This window comes from Heterodontus francisci, chromosome 19 (assembly GCF_036365525.1).
Source record: "Heterodontus francisci isolate sHetFra1 chromosome 19, sHetFra1.hap1, whole genome shotgun sequence".
NCBI lineage: Eukaryota > Metazoa > Chordata > Chondrichthyes > Heterodontiformes > Heterodontidae > Heterodontus > Heterodontus francisci.
In genome coordinates this window covers 11209702-11227309 of record NC_090389.1, presented here as the reverse complement: position 1 = coordinate 11227309, position 17608 = coordinate 11209702, and the positions used below count along the sequence as shown (strand labels likewise).

At 46.0% G+C, this 17608-nt stretch overlaps 1 protein-coding gene across 4 annotated transcripts in view; it reads left to right on the top strand.

Moving 5' to 3' along the window:
- gmppb (GDP-mannose pyrophosphorylase B) overlaps positions 1 to 17608 on the top strand; it is a 44549-nt gene that overhangs the window by 8040 nt on the left and 18901 nt on the right. For all 4 annotated transcript variants that reach the window (XM_068051369.1, XM_068051370.1, XM_068051367.1 and 1 more), the window contains 4 exons: positions 163 to 211; positions 1805 to 1947; positions 2910 to 3068; positions 14413 to 14491. In XM_068051369.1, the coding sequence (XP_067907470.1) occupies positions 163 to 211; positions 1805 to 1947; positions 2910 to 3068; positions 14413 to 14491 (430 nt within the window). The remainder of the gene's footprint in view (positions 1 to 162; positions 212 to 1804; positions 1948 to 2909; positions 3069 to 14412; positions 14492 to 17608) is intronic.

The following is a 17608-nucleotide window of genomic DNA, read 5'->3' as shown; positions in this document are numbered from 1 at the left end:
GAACATACAGCAGACCGTCTAGGCTTGCGTGGGATAAATGGCCACTCGGGTGATGAGGGTCCAAGAAACTACTGTGGAATGGTTCAGATTCTTGAGGGGAAAAGGGAATGTATGTAATTGTGCATTCTTCGCTAAGCCACAACCTTGTGTTATTTCCTTCAGCTGGGTATTCGTATCTCACTTTCTCATGAAAAGGAGCCCTTGGGAACAGGTTAGAAACTTCACTACATCTATGTTTTTTTTATTCTTGGGTTGTGAGTGTCACTGGCAAAGCCAGCATTTGTTGCTCATCCCTAATTGCCCTTGAGAAGGTTGTGCTGAGCTGCTTTATTGAACCTCTGCAGTCCATCTGGTGTAAGTGCATCCACAGTGCTGTTAGGAAGGGAGTTCCAGGATTTTGACCCAGTGACAGTGAAGGAACGGTGATATAGTTCCACGTCAGGACGGTGTGTGGCTTGGAGGGGAACGTATAGGTGGTGGTGTTCCCATGTGTCTGCTGCCCTTGTCCCTCTAGGTGGTCGAGGTCACGGGTTAGGAAGGTGCTGTCGATGGAGCCTTGGTGAGTTGCTGCAGTGCATCTTGTAGATGCTACACACTGCTGCCACTGTGCGTCGGTGGTGGAGGGAGATTGTTGAAGGTGGTGGATGGGGTGCCAATCAAGCGGGCTGTTTTGTCCTGGATGGTGTTGAGCTTCTTATGTTGTTGGAGCCACACTTATCTGGGCAAATGGAGAATATTCCATCATACCCGTGACTCGTGCCTTGTGGATAGTGGACTGGCTTTGGGGAGACGGAGGGGGGGGGGTGGCTTACTCGGAATTCCCAGCCTCTGACCTGTCCAGTTAAGTTTCTGGTTAGTGGTAAACCCTAGGATGTTGATAGTGGGGGATTCAGCGATGGTAATGCTGTTGAATGTCAAGGGGAGATGGTTAGATTCTCTCTTGTTGGACATGGTCATTGACTGCCACTTGTGTGGCACGAATGTTACTTGCCACAGTTATCACCATCTGGCAGTGAAAGCATCTAAAGGTCCATGCTCACCTTTCACACCTTGCCCCTGATGGGAGTTGAGAGACATTATGTGATTTAAAAGTTAATCATTGCTCATTAGCTTTGATTGACATTGTTTCTCCCTGTTGGAATCCTGGCTTCTCCCCTCTCACACCAAACGTTACAGGAAAGGGTTATTTCTAAACTTCATTAAAATAGTGCTATTCTGATCTGGAATCTGTTTGAATGAAGTAACTATTGCATCTGTTGAGGGGTGTTTATACCACACCAATACCTGCTTGTAGTCGGTGAAACAAAGCACCAGGAGGAGGCCATTCAGCCCCTTGAACCTACTCTGCTATTCAGTTAGATCATGGCTGATCCGTACCACAAGTCCATTTACCTGCTTCTGCTCCATATCCTTTGATACCTTTACCCAATAAAAATTTATTGATCTCCATCTTAAAAGGACCAATTGAAACCTGTATCATTTAACCATCGAGTGCCAGGATGCAGGCTTTAGGCTGTGGTTCCCTCAGAGTAAGTGTCCAAACTTCGGCTACCCGTGAGGGGAGAGGGTTCAGGTGCCATTTGAAGCAGGGAGGGGGCAATTGAATGCTAAGCCATTGTCTGTCTGCTCTCCTGCTTAGTAAATGATTGGGTGACAGTGCCGCCCTGAAGAGGGAATCAGTAACAGACAGGTGGAGAGGAACCTCCCACATGGGCAGATTGGCCATGTTGCTGTGTAAGGGCTCTCATGTCAGAGCATGTGACTGTATTTGGCCTTTCTCACTCTTGTGGTGTTGTGTTTGCAGCTGGACCCCTCGCTCTGGCCCGTGAGCTGTTCACCAGCAGCTCGGAGCCTTTCTTTGTTTTAAACAGCGACGTTATCTGTGAGTTCCCCTTTGAAGAGATGGTCCGCTTTCATAAGCATCATGGAAAGGAGGGTACCATAGTGGTAAGTACTGCATCTGTTAACACTGCCTTTAGACGCTCTCGTGTCCACTGTAATGCCCATCAGTGAACTTGCCCTCTCGTATATTGGACCAGAAACAGGTGCCGTGTTAGAGCTATAGCAGCAAACTATTGTCTCGAGTTAATCAAGGGTATTCTTCTTTATCCAGCAGCTGAGTGACGTACTGGGAGCTGTGTGCTAAGTGTCCCAGCAGCTGAGTGACGTACTGGGAGCTGTGTGCTAAGTGTCCCAGCAGCTGAGTGACGTACTGGGAGCTGTGTGCTAAGTGTCCCAGCAGCTGAGTGATGTACTGGGAGCTGTGTGCTAAGTGTCCCAGCAGCTGACTGACGCACTGGGAGCTGTGTGCTAAGTGTCCCAGCAGCTGACTGACGCACTGGGAGCTGTGTGCTAAGTGTCCCAGCAGCTGAGTGATGCACTGGGAGCTGTGTGCTAAGTGTCGCAGCGGCTGAGTGAAGTACTGGGAATTGCCTGCTTACTGTCCCAGCAGCTGAACAATGGTTCGGGGAGACTGAAAAGCATTGTCTTTTGAAGAACATAAGGAATGGAGTAGGCCATTCAGCCCTTCGAGCCCGCTCTGCCATTCAATGAGATCATGGCTGATCTTCTACTTCAACGCTATTTCCCGCACGATCCCCGTAACCCTTGATGTTTTTAATATTGAGAAATCTATTGATCTCAGTCTTGAACATACTCAATGACTGAGTCTCCACAGCCCTCTGGGGCAGAGAATTACAAAGATTCACCACCCTCTGAGTGAATAAATTCCTCTTCATCTCAGTCCTAAATGGCCTGCCCCCTTAATCTGAAACTGTGTTCCCTGGTTCTGGACTCCCCAGCCAGGAGAAACATCCTTCCTGCATCATCTTCTCCCCAGTCGCTTTCATTGACCTTACCATTCTCCCTGTAATAACCAGTCCTCTTTAATAAGCTCATCTGTTTGACAGGTTACTAGAGTGGAGGAACCGTCCAAATATGGGGTAGTCATATATGAAGCAGAGATTGGGCGGATACACCGATTCGTGGAGAAGCCTCAGGTGTTTGTGTCAAACAAGATCAATGCAGGGATGTATATCTTCAGCCCCACAATTCTGAACAGGATCCAGGTACGATTTCCTTTACAGGAAGCTGCTGTATTGTGCCTCCAATCTAATCACTGTCCTTTGCCAAGTGAAGAGGAAGATTTCAGGCCCATTGCTGAAGAGCAGTGGAACCTACAATGCCTTTTGTTCAAAGTCACTTTGAATATTATCTCAGTGTACGTTGAAGACAGTACTTGGTGTAAATCATGGTCCTAAAACCACTACATGTCAAAGTGAAGGATGTTGGTGCTGAGGAACGGAGCATCAAACCATTTTATGTTGGCTGTAGTCACAGTGAAAGGTGAAATAAAACTGCCACAGGCTACCCTCCGTAGAGATCATCCAAAACTCTGCTGCCTGTATCCTAACTTGGACTAAGTCCCATTCACCCATTGCCGCTGTGCCTCCCTATCTCTGTAATCTCCTCCAGCCTTCCTCAGGCAAGAAGGTCAAGGCAAATAGTGCAGGAGTCCCTGGAGGGCATCCCACTTTCTAACCGGTATTCAGTTCTGAGTACCGATGGGAAAGAGGGTTCCTCTGGAGAGTGCAGCGAGAGTCATGACCAGAGCACCATGGGTGGCTCAGCTGTGCAGGGAGGGAGGAGAAAAGAAGAGAGAGCAATAGTGGTAGGGGATTCTGTAGTTAGGGGAACCAATAGGTGTTTCTGTGGTCTTTGATGTGATTCCAGGATGGTATGTTGCCTCCCTGGTGCAAGGGTCATGGATATCACCAAGTGGCTATAGAGCATTCTGGAGGGCGAGGGTGCGAGCCAGGGGTACCAACGATATAGGAAGAAATCCCCAGGGCAGGACCAGGTGTATCCTAGGATGCTCTGGGAAGCAAGGGAGGAGATTGCTGGGGCCCTGGCAGAGATTTTTGTATCATCGTTAGCTACAGGTGAGGTACCGGAAAACTGGAGGATAGCTAATGTTGTGCCTTTATTTAAGAAGGGCAGCAGGGATAAGCCAGGGAACTACAGGCCGGTGAGCCTTACATCAGTAGTGGGAAAGTTATTGGAAAGGATTCTGAGAGACAGGATTTATATGCATCTGGAAAGGCATGGTCTGATAAGGGATAGTCAGCATGGCTTTGTGCGTGGGAAATCGTCTCACGAATTTGATTGAGTTTTTCGAGGAGGTGACCAAGAGGATTGACGAGGGCAGGGCGATGGACGTTGTCTACATGGACTTTAGCAAGGCCTTTGACAAGGTCCCGCATGGTAGGCTGGTCCAGAAGTTTTGAACACATGGGATCCAGGGTGAGTTAGCAAATTGGATACAAAATTAGCTTGGTGATAGGAGGCAGAGGGTGACCAGTGGTGTGCCGCAGGGATCGGTGCTGGGCCCTCTGTTGTTTGTCATATATATTAATGACTTGGATGTGAATGTAAGGGGCATGATTAGTAAGTTTGCAGATAACACCAAAATTGGTGGTATAGTGGACAGTGAAGAAGGTTGTCTAAGGTTACAACAGAATATAGATCAACTGGGAAAGTGGGCAAGGGAGTGACAAATGGAATTTACCGCAGACAAGTGTGAAGTGATGCATTTTGGGAAGTTAAACCAGGGCAGGACATACACAGTGAATGGCAGGGCCCTGGGGAGTGTTGTTGAGCAGAGAGACCTTGGCATGCAAGTACATAGTTCCCTGAAAGTGGCAACACAGGTATACAGGGTGGTGAAGAAGGCGTATGGCATGCTTGCCTTCATTGGCCGAAGCATTGAGTACAAGAGTTGCGACGTCATGTTACAGTTGTACATAACGTTGGTTAGGCTGCATTTGGAGTACTGTGTGCAGTTCTGGTCGCCGCACTACAGGAAAGATGTGATTAAGCTCGAGAGGGTGCAGAAAAGATTCACAAGGATGTTGCCTGGTTTGGAGGGCTTGAGTTATAAAGAGAGATTGGATAGGCTGGGTCTGTTTTCCCTGGAGTGAAGGAGGCTGAGAGGGGACATGATAGAGGTATATAAAATTATGAGAGGCATAGATAGGGTAGATAGCCAGAGTCTGTTTCCCATGGTAGGGGTGACTAAAACTAGAGGGCATAGATTTAAGGTGAGAGGGAGGAGGTTTAAAGGGGATCAAAGGGGTAAATTTTTCACACAAAGAATAGTGCATATCTGGAATGAGCTGCCAGAGGAGGTGGTGGAGGCAGGAACAGTAGCGACATTTAAGAGGCATCTGGACAGGTACTTGAATGAGCAAGGCATTGAGGGATATGGAATTAATGCAGGCAGGTGGAATTAGTATAGATAGGCATTATGGTCGGCATGGACGCGGTGGGCCAAAGGGCCTGTTTCTATGCTGTACGACTCTATGACTCTAAAGAGGAATGAGGTCCTGCAGGCTGAGTTTAGGGAGTAAGGAAAGAGATTTGCAAGTAGGACCTCAAAGGTAGTAATCTCTGGATTACTCCCAATGCCACATGAGTATAGAAATAGGAGAATACACCAGATGAATGTGTAGCTGGAGAGATGGTGCAGGAGGGAGGGCTTCAGATTTCTGGGGCATTGGGACTGGTTCTGGGGAAGGAGAGACCTGTACAAGCCGACGGTCTACAGGACCGGTCTACAGCTGAACAGGACTGGGACAAATATCCTTGCAGGAAGGTTTGCTAGTGCTGTTGGGGATGGTTTAAACTAGTTTGGCAGGGGGATGGGCACCTCAGGGCAGTTTCAGATAGGACAATTTCAGGGCAGGGAACGGGAGGCAGAAAATTAGTGAGTGACTGAAAGACAGAAGAAACAAAGGTTAAAAGTGTGCAGCACAGGAATTTGGCAACGTTAAATGTATTTATTTAAATGTAAGGAGTATAGTAAATAAAGCCAATGAGCTGAGGGCATAGATAGACACATGGCAACACGATATCATTGCTATAACAAAAACTTGGCTTAAAGAGGGACAAGAATGGCAGCTCAACATCCCTGGATATAAAATTTTCAGGCGGGATAGGGAGGGGGATAAAAAAGGAGGGGGTGTAGCATTATTGGTTAAGGAACTAACAATAGCTGTGAGGAACGATGATAGCGATATGAATCATCAATTGAGGCCATATGGGTTGAGCTCAGAAATAAAAAAAGGGGCAACGACACAATTAGGAGTGTACTATAGACCCCCAAATAGTGAGACGGAGAAGAACATATATGTAGGAAATTTCTGAGTGCAAAAATTGTTGGGGATTTCAACTACCCTAATATCAACTGGGATACAGTGTGAAGGGTACAGAGGGCACAAAATTCTTGAACTGCATTCAAGAGAACTTTTTTAGCCAGCATGTAACAACCCTAACGAGAGGGGGCGCAATTCTAGATTTAGTCTTCAGTAATGAAGCAAGTGGATGAAGTAGCAGTGACCATTTTGGAGGTAGTGACCATAATACAATTAGTTTTAGCATATTCATGGAAAAGGACAACGATAGAACAGGAGTAAAAGTTCTTAATTGGGGGAATGCAAATTTTACGAAACTGAGAGGCGATCTGGCGAAATTGGACTGGATACAGCTACTTGAAGGAAAATCAGTGCCAAACCAATGGGAGGCATTCAAAAGTGAGATTCTGCAGGCACAGTGTAGGCATGTCCCCACAAAGGTAAAGGGTGGTACGGCCAAATCTAGAGTGCCTTGGTTATCTAAAAGCATACAGGGTAAGTTAAAGAAGAAAAAGAAAGCTTATGATGATCGCAAAAAACTTTACACTTTAGAAAGTCTAGAGGAGTATAGAAAGTGCAGGGGTGAAGTCAAAAAGGAAATTAGAAAAGCAAGAGAGGACATGAAAAATTATTGGCAGGTAAAATCAAAGAAAACCCAAAGATGTTTTATCAGTAATTAAGAGCAAGTGGATAACTAAGGAAAGGATACGGCCTATCAGATGTACAAGGGAACTTATGCGTGGATGCAGAAGATGTGGGCAGGGTTCTTAATGAGTACTTTGTCTCTGTCTTCACAAAGGAGAGGGATGATGCCGACATTGTAGTAAAAGAGGAGCAGGAACAGTGTGAAATATTAGATATGATAAGCATAATGAGAGAGGAAGTACTAGAGGGTCTGATATCCTTGAAAGTGGATAAATTGCCAGGGCTGGGATAGATTGCATCCCAAGTTGTTAAAGGAAGCCAGGGAGGAAATAGCGGATGCGCTGAGGATCATCTTCAAATCCTCACTGGATCCTCACCTCAAGGTGCCAGAGGATTGGAGGTCTGTGAACGTTATACCATTGTTTAAAAAAGGGTGCGAGGGATAGGCCAAATAATTACAGGCCGAGCAGTCTGACTTTGGTGGTGGAGAAATTTATTTATTTAATTTATTTTTTAAAATTTTTATTTTATTTAGAGATGCAGCACTGAAACAGGCCCTTTGGCCCACCGAGTCTGTGCCGACCATCAACCACCCATTTATACTAATCCCATATTCCTTCCACATCCCCTATATTCCCCTACCACCTACCTATACTAGGGGCAATTTATAATGGCCAATTTACCTATCAACCTGCAAGTCTTTGGCTGTGGGAGGAAACCGGAGTACCCGGCGAAAACCCACGCGGTCACAGGGAGAACTTGCAAACTCCGCACAGGCAGTACCCAGAACTGAACCCGGGTCGCTGGAGCTGTGAGGCTGCAGTGCTAACCACTGTGCTGCCCCAAATTGTTAGAATCAGTTCTGAGGAACAGGATAAACTGCCACTTAGAAAGGCATGGATTAATCTAGGATAGCCAGCATGGATTTGTTAAGGGAAGGTCATGTCTTACTAACTTAATTGAGTTTTTTGAGGAAGTAACAAGAAGGATTGATGAGGGTAGTGCAGTGGATGTGGTCTACATGGATTTTAGTAAGGCATTTGACAAAATCTCACATGGCAGACTGGTCAGTAAAATGAAAGCCCATGGGATACAGAGGAATGTGGCAGATTAGATCCAGAATTGGCTCTGTGACAGGAAACAAAGGGTAGTAGTCGACGGATGTTTTTGCGAATGGAAAGCTGTTTCTAGTGGCGTTCCACAGGGCTCAGTGTTGGGTCCCCTGATGTTCGTGGTATGTATTAATGATTTGGACTTAAATGTGGGAGGCATGATTGAGAAGTTTGCTGATGACGCAAAAATTGGCGATGTAGTTGATAGTGAAGAGGATAGCTGTAGACTCCCGAATGATTTCAATGGTTTAGTTGAGTGGGCGAGTTGGCCAAGTGGAATGTACGTCCTGCGGTATGTGGGAAGTCATGGGTGCACCACGTGTCCTAGACGAACACATATGCAGGAACTGTCACCAGCTGCAGAAGCTTAAGCTCTGGCTTTCGGAACTCGAGCAGTGGCTAAAGTCAATGTTGTGCATCCGCAAGGCAGAGGACTACGTGGATAGCACGTTTAGGGAGGTGGTCACACTGCAGGTTAGGAACATGCAAGCAGAGAGGGAATGGGTGACTGTCAGGCAGTCTAAAACCATCAGGCAGGTAGTGCCGGAGTCCCATGAGTCTATCTTGCTTGCTAATCGGTTTTCCATTTTGGATACTGGTGAGAACGATTGAAGCCAGAGCAAAGTCAGTGGCACCACAGATGGCTCAACTGCACAGGAGGGGAGGAAGAAGAGTGGAAGAGCAATGTTGATAGGGGATTCGATAGTCGGGATCAGACAGGCGTTTCTGCGGCAGTAAAGGTGACTCCAGGATGGTGTGTTGCCTCCCTGGTGCCAGGGCCAAGGATGTTACGGAGAGACTGCAGGACATCCTTCTGGGGGAGGATGAACAGCCAGAGGTCGTGATTCACTTTGGTACCAATGACATAGATAGGAAGAGGAATGAGGTCCTGAAAGCAGATTTTAGGGAGTTAGGAAGGAAATTAAAAAGCAGGACCTCCAAAGCAGTAATCTCAGGATTGCTCCCAGTGCCATGTGTTAGTGAGCATAGGAATAGGAGGATTGATCGATTGAACCCTTGGCTGGAGAATTGGTGTAGGAGAGAGGGCATCAGATCTCTGAGGCATTGGGACTGGTTCTGGGGCAGCTGGGACCTGTACAAGTTAGACGGGCTACACCTTAACAGGACAGGAACTAACATCCTCGCAGGGAGATTTGTGAGTGCTATTGGGGAGGGTTTAAACTAGCTTGTCAGGGGGATGGGAACCTGAGGGGTAGCTCACATTAGAAGGAAGTAAAGCTGGTAACAGGAGGTAGAAAAGTAGCAAGCGACATTGGAAGGCAGGTGAAATAAAGGCTAGCATCAACTCGGCTTAGAATGCAGAATGTCAAGAAGACAGGGTTAAGGGCACTTTACCTGAATGCACTCAGCATTCGCAACAAGATAGATGATTTAAAGGCCCAAATAGAGATAAATGGGTATGATCTAATTGTTATAATGGAAACGTGGCCATAGGGTGACCAAGACTGGGAACTGAATATTCAAGGATATTCGACATATAGGAAGGACAGGCAAAAAGGAAAAGGATGTGGTGTTGCGCTGATAATAAGGGAAGGGATTAGTAAGGGAGGATCTCAGATCAGAAGAACAAAATGTGGAATCTGTTTGGGTGGAGCTAAGAAACAGCAAGGGCAGCAAACATTGGTAGGAGTTGTTTATAGAGCACCAAACAGTAGTGGTAGTGTGGGGCATGGTATTAATCAGGAGATTAGAGAAGCATGGGTAATACAGTAATCATGAGTGACCTCAATCTGCATATAGACTGGGTAAACCTAATGAGCACTAATACTGTGGAGGACGAGTTTCTGGAGTGTGTTAGGGATGGTTTTCTAGAGTAGTGTGTTGAGGAACTGACTAGAGAACACGTTATTTTAGATCTAGTATTATGTAATGAGAAAGGGCTAATTAATAATCTTGTTAAAGAACCTTTAGGGATGAATGACTATAATATGATATAATTTTACATTATGTTTGAAAGTGAGAGAGTTCAATCTGAAGCCAGGGTGTTACATTTGAACAAAGGAAATTATGAAGGTATGAGGGGCAAATTGGCTGAGGTGGATTGGGAAAATACATTAAAAGGTATGAGAATACATAGGCAATGGATAGTCTTTAAAGAAATATTACATAGTTTACAGCAACTATACATTCCTTGAAGGCACAAAAACCCCAAAAGTAAAGGCAGTCAATGGTGGCTAACAAAGGAAGTTAAGGATTGTATAAGATTAAAAGATAAACTATCAACTTGCCAGAAATAGCAGTATACCTGAGGAATGGGAGTATTTTAGAATACAGTAAAGGAGGACGAACAAACTGATAAAGGGAGAATAGAATATGAATGTAAGCTAGCAAAAAATATAAAAGGGACTGTAAAAGCATAGGTACGTAAAAAGGAAACGTTTGGCTAAGGCAAATGTGGGCCCATTACAGGCAGAGTCAGGAGAATTTATAATGGGGAATAGAGAAACGGTAGAGAAGCTAAATGATTACTTTGTGTCTGTCTTCACTGAGGAAGATGCAAGAAATCTCCCAGAATTAGAGATCTAAGGGATTAGGAAGAATGAGGAATTGAAGGAAATTAGTATTAGTAAGAAGGTTGTATTGGAGAAATTATTGGGGCTGAAGGTTGATAAGTCCCCAGGACCTGATATTCTACATCCCAGAGTGTTGAAAGAGGTAGCTATGGAGGTAGTGGATGCATTGGTGATCATCTTCCAAAATTCTATAGATTCTAGAGCAGTTCGTGTTTATTGGAAGGTAACAAATGTCACCCCAATATTGAAGAAGGGAGGGAGAGAGAAAACAGGAAATTACAGACCTGTTAGCCTTACATCAGTCTTTGGGAAAATGCTGGAATCTATTCTAAAGGATATGATAAATGGACACTTGGATAACAATAATCAGGTTGGGCATAGTCAACATGGATTTATGAATGGGAAATCATGGTTTGACAAACCTGTTGGAGTTTTTTGAGGATGTTACTAAAAGAATTGATAAAGGGGAGTGGGTGGATGTATTATACTTGGATTTTCAGAAGGCTTTTGATAAAGTCCCCACAGGAGGTTGGTTAGCAAAATTAAGGCACATGGGATAGGAGGTAATATACTGGCATGGATTAAGGATTGGTTAATGGGCAGAAAGCAGAGAGTAGCAATAAATGGGTCATTCTCGCATTGGCAAGCTGTGACGAGTGGGGTACCGCAAGGATCAGTGCTTGGGTCCCAGCTGTTTACAATATATCAATGATTTGAATGTGGGGACCAATTGTAGTATTTCCAAGTTTGCGGATGACACAAAACTAGGTGGGAATGTGTGTTGTGAGGAAGATGCAAAGCGGCTTCAAGGGGGTTTGGACAGACAGTGGGCAAGAACATGGCAGATGGAATATAATGTGGAAAAATGTGAGGTTATCCACTTTGGTAGGAGGAACAGATGTGCAGAGTATTTCTTCAATGGCAAGAGATTAGAAAGTGTAGATATACAAAGGGACCTGGGTGTCCTTGTCAATAAGTCATTGAAAGCTAACATGCAGGTGCAGCAAGCAATTAAGAAGGGTAATGGTATGTTAACCTTTATCGCAAGAGGATTTGAGAACAGGAGTAGTGAAGTCTTGCTTCAATTGTATAGAACCTTGGTTAGAGGGCACCTGGAGTACTGTGTGCAGTTTTGGTCCCCTTACCTTAGGAAGGATATTATTGTCATAGAGGGAGCGCAACAAATGTTCCTGACCTGTTCCCGGGATGGCGGGACTGTCCTATGAAGAGAGATTGGGGAAATTGGACCCGTATTCTCTTGAGTTTCGAAGAATGAGAGGTGATCTCATTGAAATCTACAAAATACTTAAAGAGATAAAAGGATAGACAGGGTAGATGCAGTTAAGATGTTTCCCTGGTTGGGGAGTTTAGAACCAGGGGCACAATTTCAAAATAAGGGGGAAGCCACTTAGGACAGAGATGAGGAGAAATTTCTTTACTCAGAGGTTGTGAATCTTTGGAATTCTCTACCCCAGAGGGCTGTGGAAGCTCAGTCATTGAGGTTGCTTAAAGCAGAGATTGACAGATTTCTAAATACAAGTGATATAAGGGGATATGAGGATAGTGTGGGAAAAAGGCATTGAAGTGGATGATCAGCCATGATCAAATTTGAATGGCCTACTCCTATGTTCCTAAAAGTGGCAAATGGAATTCAATCCAGAGAAGTGTGAGGTAATGCATTTGGGGAGGGCAAACAAAGCAAGAGAATACACAGTAAACGGGAGGATATTGAGAGGGGTAGAAGAAATGAGAGACCTTGGCGTGCATGTCCACAGGTCCCTGAAGGTGGGAGGACAGGTAGATAGAGTGGTGAAGAAGGCATATGGAATGCTTTCCTTTATTGGCCAAGGTTTAGAATTCAAAAGCAGGGATGTAATGCTGGAACTGTATAAAATGCTGGTTAGGCCACAGCTGGAGTTTTGTGTACAGTTCTGGTCACCACATTACAGAAAGGACATAATTGCTTTGGAGAGAGTACAGAGGTGATTTACAAGAATGTTGCCAGGGCTTGAAAATTGCAGCTATGAGGAAAGATTGGATAGGCTAGTGTTGTTTTCCTTAGAACAGAGGAGGCTGAGGGGAGACTTAACTGAGGTGTACAAAATTATGAGGGGCCTAGATAGAGTAGACAGGAAGGACCTGTTTCCTCTAGTGGAGAGGTCAATTACCAGGGGGCACAGATTTAAGGTGATTGGTAGAAGGATGAGAGAACATGAAGAAAAGCATTTTCACCCCGAGAGTGGTGGGTGTCTGGAATTCACTGCCAGGAATGGTGGTGGAGGCAGAAACCCTCAACTCATTTAAAAGGTACCTGGACATGCATCTGAAGTGCTGTAACCTGCAAGGCTATGGACCAGGTGCTGGAAGGTGGGATTAGATTGGGCGGCTAGTTTTTCTTTGTGGCCAGCACAGACATGATGGGCTTAATGGCCTCCTTCTGTGCTGTAATTTTTCTCTGGTTCTATAACCTTCCAAGATATCTGCACTCCTCCAATTCTGGCCTGTTGAGCATCGCTGATTTTTGGTCACTCCACTCCACCATTTCCTTATTTATTTATTTAGAGATACAGCACTGAAACAGGCCCTTCGGCCCACCGAGTCTGTGCCGACCATCAACTACCCATTTATACTAATCCTACATTAATCCCATATTCCTACCACATCCCCACCTTCCCTCAATTCCCCTACCACCTACCTATACTAGGGGCAATTTATAATGGCCAATTTACCTATCAATCTGCAAGTCTTTGGATGTGGGAGGAAACCGGAGCACCCAGCGGAAACCCACACAGTCACAGGGAGAACTTGCAAACTCCGCACATGCAGTACCCAGAATTGAACCCGGGTCGCTGGAGCTGTGAGGCTGCGGTGCTAACCACTGCGCCACTGTGCTGCCCAATGTGGCTCAATGTGAAATGTTGTCTGATAATGGTCTTGTGAAGTGCCTTGGACCATTTTACTACATTAAAGCTGCTACAGAAATGGCAGTGGGCAGACGCAAGACTTTCGTCCTTTCAGTGTGGGTGGGGTTTACTCCCAGAAGTGGGTGCCAACTGGAATTGACAAATTTAGATGATTTTCACAACTTACAATTTATTAATATATCCGATAACTTGTAAATGCCGTAGATTATTAGTGATTTTATCAGTGACTTCACTTTTGTAGCAGATATTTTTCTCCCAGTCCAAAACCGGATTGCTCAGACCAGAAGTTATGACACTAAAACAAAACTGCTGTCTGCTCTGATCTCCTGGCGCACAATCAAATAACTTTGTGCCTGTAAGTCAGGAAGGAAACCAGTTCCCTGGCCACCTCTGATGCCCCAGCTGGTTAAGGCTTTAACTACTCGTCCCGAGAGATCAGCAGTGTCACAGGTTGGTCCCTGGTCTATGTGAGAAAGGTGATCTTGACTGCAGTGCCCCTGGGCTGGGAAGGGAAAAATCACCCAAGGTTCCTGCTCCTCTTTGCCCTCTAAGGATCTGCACTGGAAAGGGTTGAGTCTGTGAATCTGGCTTGGGTGTGATGCTCTCCACAGCCAAATAGCCCATTGATTGGGGCCAAACCTGAAGATTGGCTAGGTGACTGAAGGACCAGATGACTGTACCTGAGTAAGAGTCACCTTTTCCTAGGAAGAGAGTAGTAAATTAACAGCCCCCACCCCTAGGGGGTTCATATTATCCTCTGCCAACTCGCAGATAGCTTGCATAATGTGTGCGGTGGCTTGTTGAGGAGGGGAAAGGTGTGGATGGGTGCAGCATGTATGGCAAGAGGGGGCAGGGAGGTGAGGGTGGCAGGGTGATGCTGCGAGTCAGGTTGACTGTGTAACTGACCGTTTAATGAGATTGGGAGTATGTGAGCCCACTGGTATGGTGTGAGCGAGGTTGCTGGGTCCAGTTACTGGTGCTGATTCTGTGTCCTTTTTCTCTGCAGCTCAGACCTACATCGATAGAGAAAGAGATTTTCCCCGTCATGGCACATGAGGGACAGCTGTATGCCATGGAGCTGCAAGGTGAGAAATGCACCTGGTGCAGATCTGGCCTGTGGAAGAGACTCCTTATAAACTGTGCAAAGTCTCTGAGCTTCAAGTTGGGTCATTATGTGGTGTTGAAATGATAATCCAACACCCCTTCTCCACCCTCCCCTCACCCCAGCCCTGCACCCAAGCACAACAGTTCTCTCCCACCCATCTCTCCTGAAACAGTGGTCATTTAGATGAATGTCCGCAAGCTATTCGACTATGAAGGGAATTGTGCCCACTCCGCAGTTCATGGGCATTCATTCTAATAAAAAGTCACTGGGGGCAGGAAACCCGGCTGATTTTACTCCTGCCCAATTCTAGTGTCTGTACTGCTGCCTCACTTGAGATCAGTTTACTCAGTGCAGGCCAGTGGTTAAACCCCGAGAGCTGCAACTTGTCTTAATCCAGACCCATGGGTCTAAATCAGCATCCTAAATTCCTTGTGTTCAAATGTTTACTACTTTCCGCTTGCTGGAAGGAGTTTAACAATGCCGGCTCAGCTGGTGCCATCTGGAGGGATGACGTAGTTAAGTGACGTGTATGCTGTAGAACTTGCCCATCCAGCATTCTCTGGTTTATAAAAGTCTGCCTTGTATGTACATGCCCATGAAGCAGTTTTGTGGTCGGGTCTGCCCCTGGGGAAGGGGCCCACCCAAGGGGGAGATCCAGAAAAACTATTTGCTCTGGTGGGGAAATCCAGAACAAAGGGGTATTATCTTAAAATTAGAGCTAGACCATTTAGGAGTGAAGTGAGGAAGCACATCTGTACACAGAGTAGTGGAAATTGGGAATTCTCCTCCAAAAGGCTGTGGATGCTGGGGGTTAAATGGAGCTTTCAAGACTGATATTGATCGATTTTTGTTGGGTAAGGGCTTCAAGGGGTAGGGAGCAATGGTGGATAGATAGAGTTCAGGTACAACAACAGCAACTCGTATTTATATAATGCCTTTAACTTAATAAAACATCCCAAGGCGCTTCACAGGAACATTATAAAACAAAGTGTGACACTGAGCTACAAAAGGAGATAGTAAGTTAGATGACCAAAAGCTTGGTCAAAGAGGTAGGTTTTAAAGAGTGTCTTAAAGGAGGAAAGTGAGGTGGAGACATTTAGGGAGGGAATTACACAGCTTATGTCCGAGGCAACTGAAGGCGCAGCCACCAGTGATGGAGCAGTTAAAATCAGGGATGCACAAGAGGCCAGCATTAGAGGAACACTGATATTTTGGAGGGTTGTGGGGCTGGCGGAGATTACAGAGATAGGGAGGGGTGAGGTCATGGAGAGATTTGCCAATAAGGATGAGAATTTTAAAATCAAAACTTTGCTTGACAGGGAGTTAATGTAGGTCAGCAAGCACAGGAGTGATAGGAGAACAGGACTTTGTGTGAGTTAAAACACAGGCAGCGGAGTTTTGGATGACCTCAAGTTTACAGAGGGTAAAATGTGGGAGACCAGCCAGGAGTGTGTTGAGCCACGAGAGAAAACTGTTAACAATATCGGCTAACATGGGGACCAGGCGAGGAAGTTGGGTGATCAGTTTAGTGGGAATAGGATCGAGGGAGCAGGAGATGGGTCTCATGGACAAAATGAGCTCTGAGAGGGCATGAGGGGAGATAGGAGAGAGATTTGAGAAAGATGAGAGTTCAGGCTAGGGTGGGGGGGGGGGGGGGAGCTTTATAGGAAGTTTGGTCAGGTGGGCCAGTGGAAGGGAGGGACACGGCAGAGGCAACTGATCGGATAGTCTCCATCTTAGTGACACAGAAGTCCATGAGTTTCTCGCACTTATTGTTGGAGATGAGGGTGGAGAAGGGTTTAAGAAGACGGTTTGCAGTAGAGAAAAGAAGCCAGGGGTTATCTTTGCATTCCAGGATGATCCTGAAATAGTGAGCAGTTTTATCAGATGACAGCAGGATCCAATAGTGTTTTAAGTGATCCAGCCAGATCTGGTGGCAGATGGCTAAACCAGTTGTCCACCATATCCTTTCAAATTTGTGACTCTTGGAATTCAGGGAGTGGCGATGAGGGCTGTACAGGGGGGAATGGCCAGGGTGAGAGAGAGTAATGGTTTTATTGGGAACTGGGGCAATGAAGGTGGAGGTGAGGGTGCAGTTGAGCAAATCAGTAGCTGCAGAAATATTGTAACGAATGGAGGGCCAAAGGCCAGACAGTTGGGATTTTGAAAGTGCAGTTGTAAGTGAATTGAGGATACTCTTCCAGGGACAGATACAGAAGGAGGTAGAGTTAGGGGGTGGAAGAGGGATGTAGGTGGAGAGTGATACAAGAACGTGATCAGAGATGCTTATCTGTGATTGATATGTTGGGACTAGCATGGTCATGTGAGATACCAAGGTCGAGGGTATGGCCTTGGGAAGTTTACATGGAGAGAGGAATTTGAAATCAATGAGGATTAGAGTCACTCTGTAAAGAGGCTGAGGGAGGAAAGCAGTGAAGATTTTTATTCGTTCATGGGATGTGGGTATCGCTGGCTAGGCCAGCATTTATTGCCCATCCCTAATTGCCCTTGGGAAGGTGGTGGTGAGCTGCCTTTTGAACTGCTGCAGTCCATGTGGGGTAGGTACACCCACAGTGCTGTTAGGAAGGGAGTTCCAGGATTTGGACCCAGCGACAATGAAGGAACGGCAATATAGTTCCAAGTCAGGATGGTGTATGGCTTGGAGGGAACCTGCAGGTGGTGGTGTTCCCTTGCATCTGCTGCCCTTGTCTTTCTAGGTGGTAGAGGTCGCGGGTTTCGAAGGTGCAGTCGAAGGAGCCTTGGTGCGTTGCTGCAGTGCATCTTGTAGATAGTACAAACTGCTGCCACTATGCATTGATGGAGGGAGTGAATGTTTGTGGATGGGATGCCAATCAAGCAGGCTGCTTTGTCCTGGATGGTTATTGAGTGTTGTTGGAGCTGCACCCATCCAGTAAAGTGGAGAGTATTCCATCACACCCCTGACTTGTGCCTTGTAGATGGTGGACAGGCTTTGGGGAGTTAGGGGGTGAGTTACTCGCCGCAGGATTCCTAGCCTCTGACCTGCTCTTGTAGCCATGGTATTTATATGGCTATTCCAGTTCAGTTTCTGGTCAATGGTAACCTCCAGGTTGTTGAT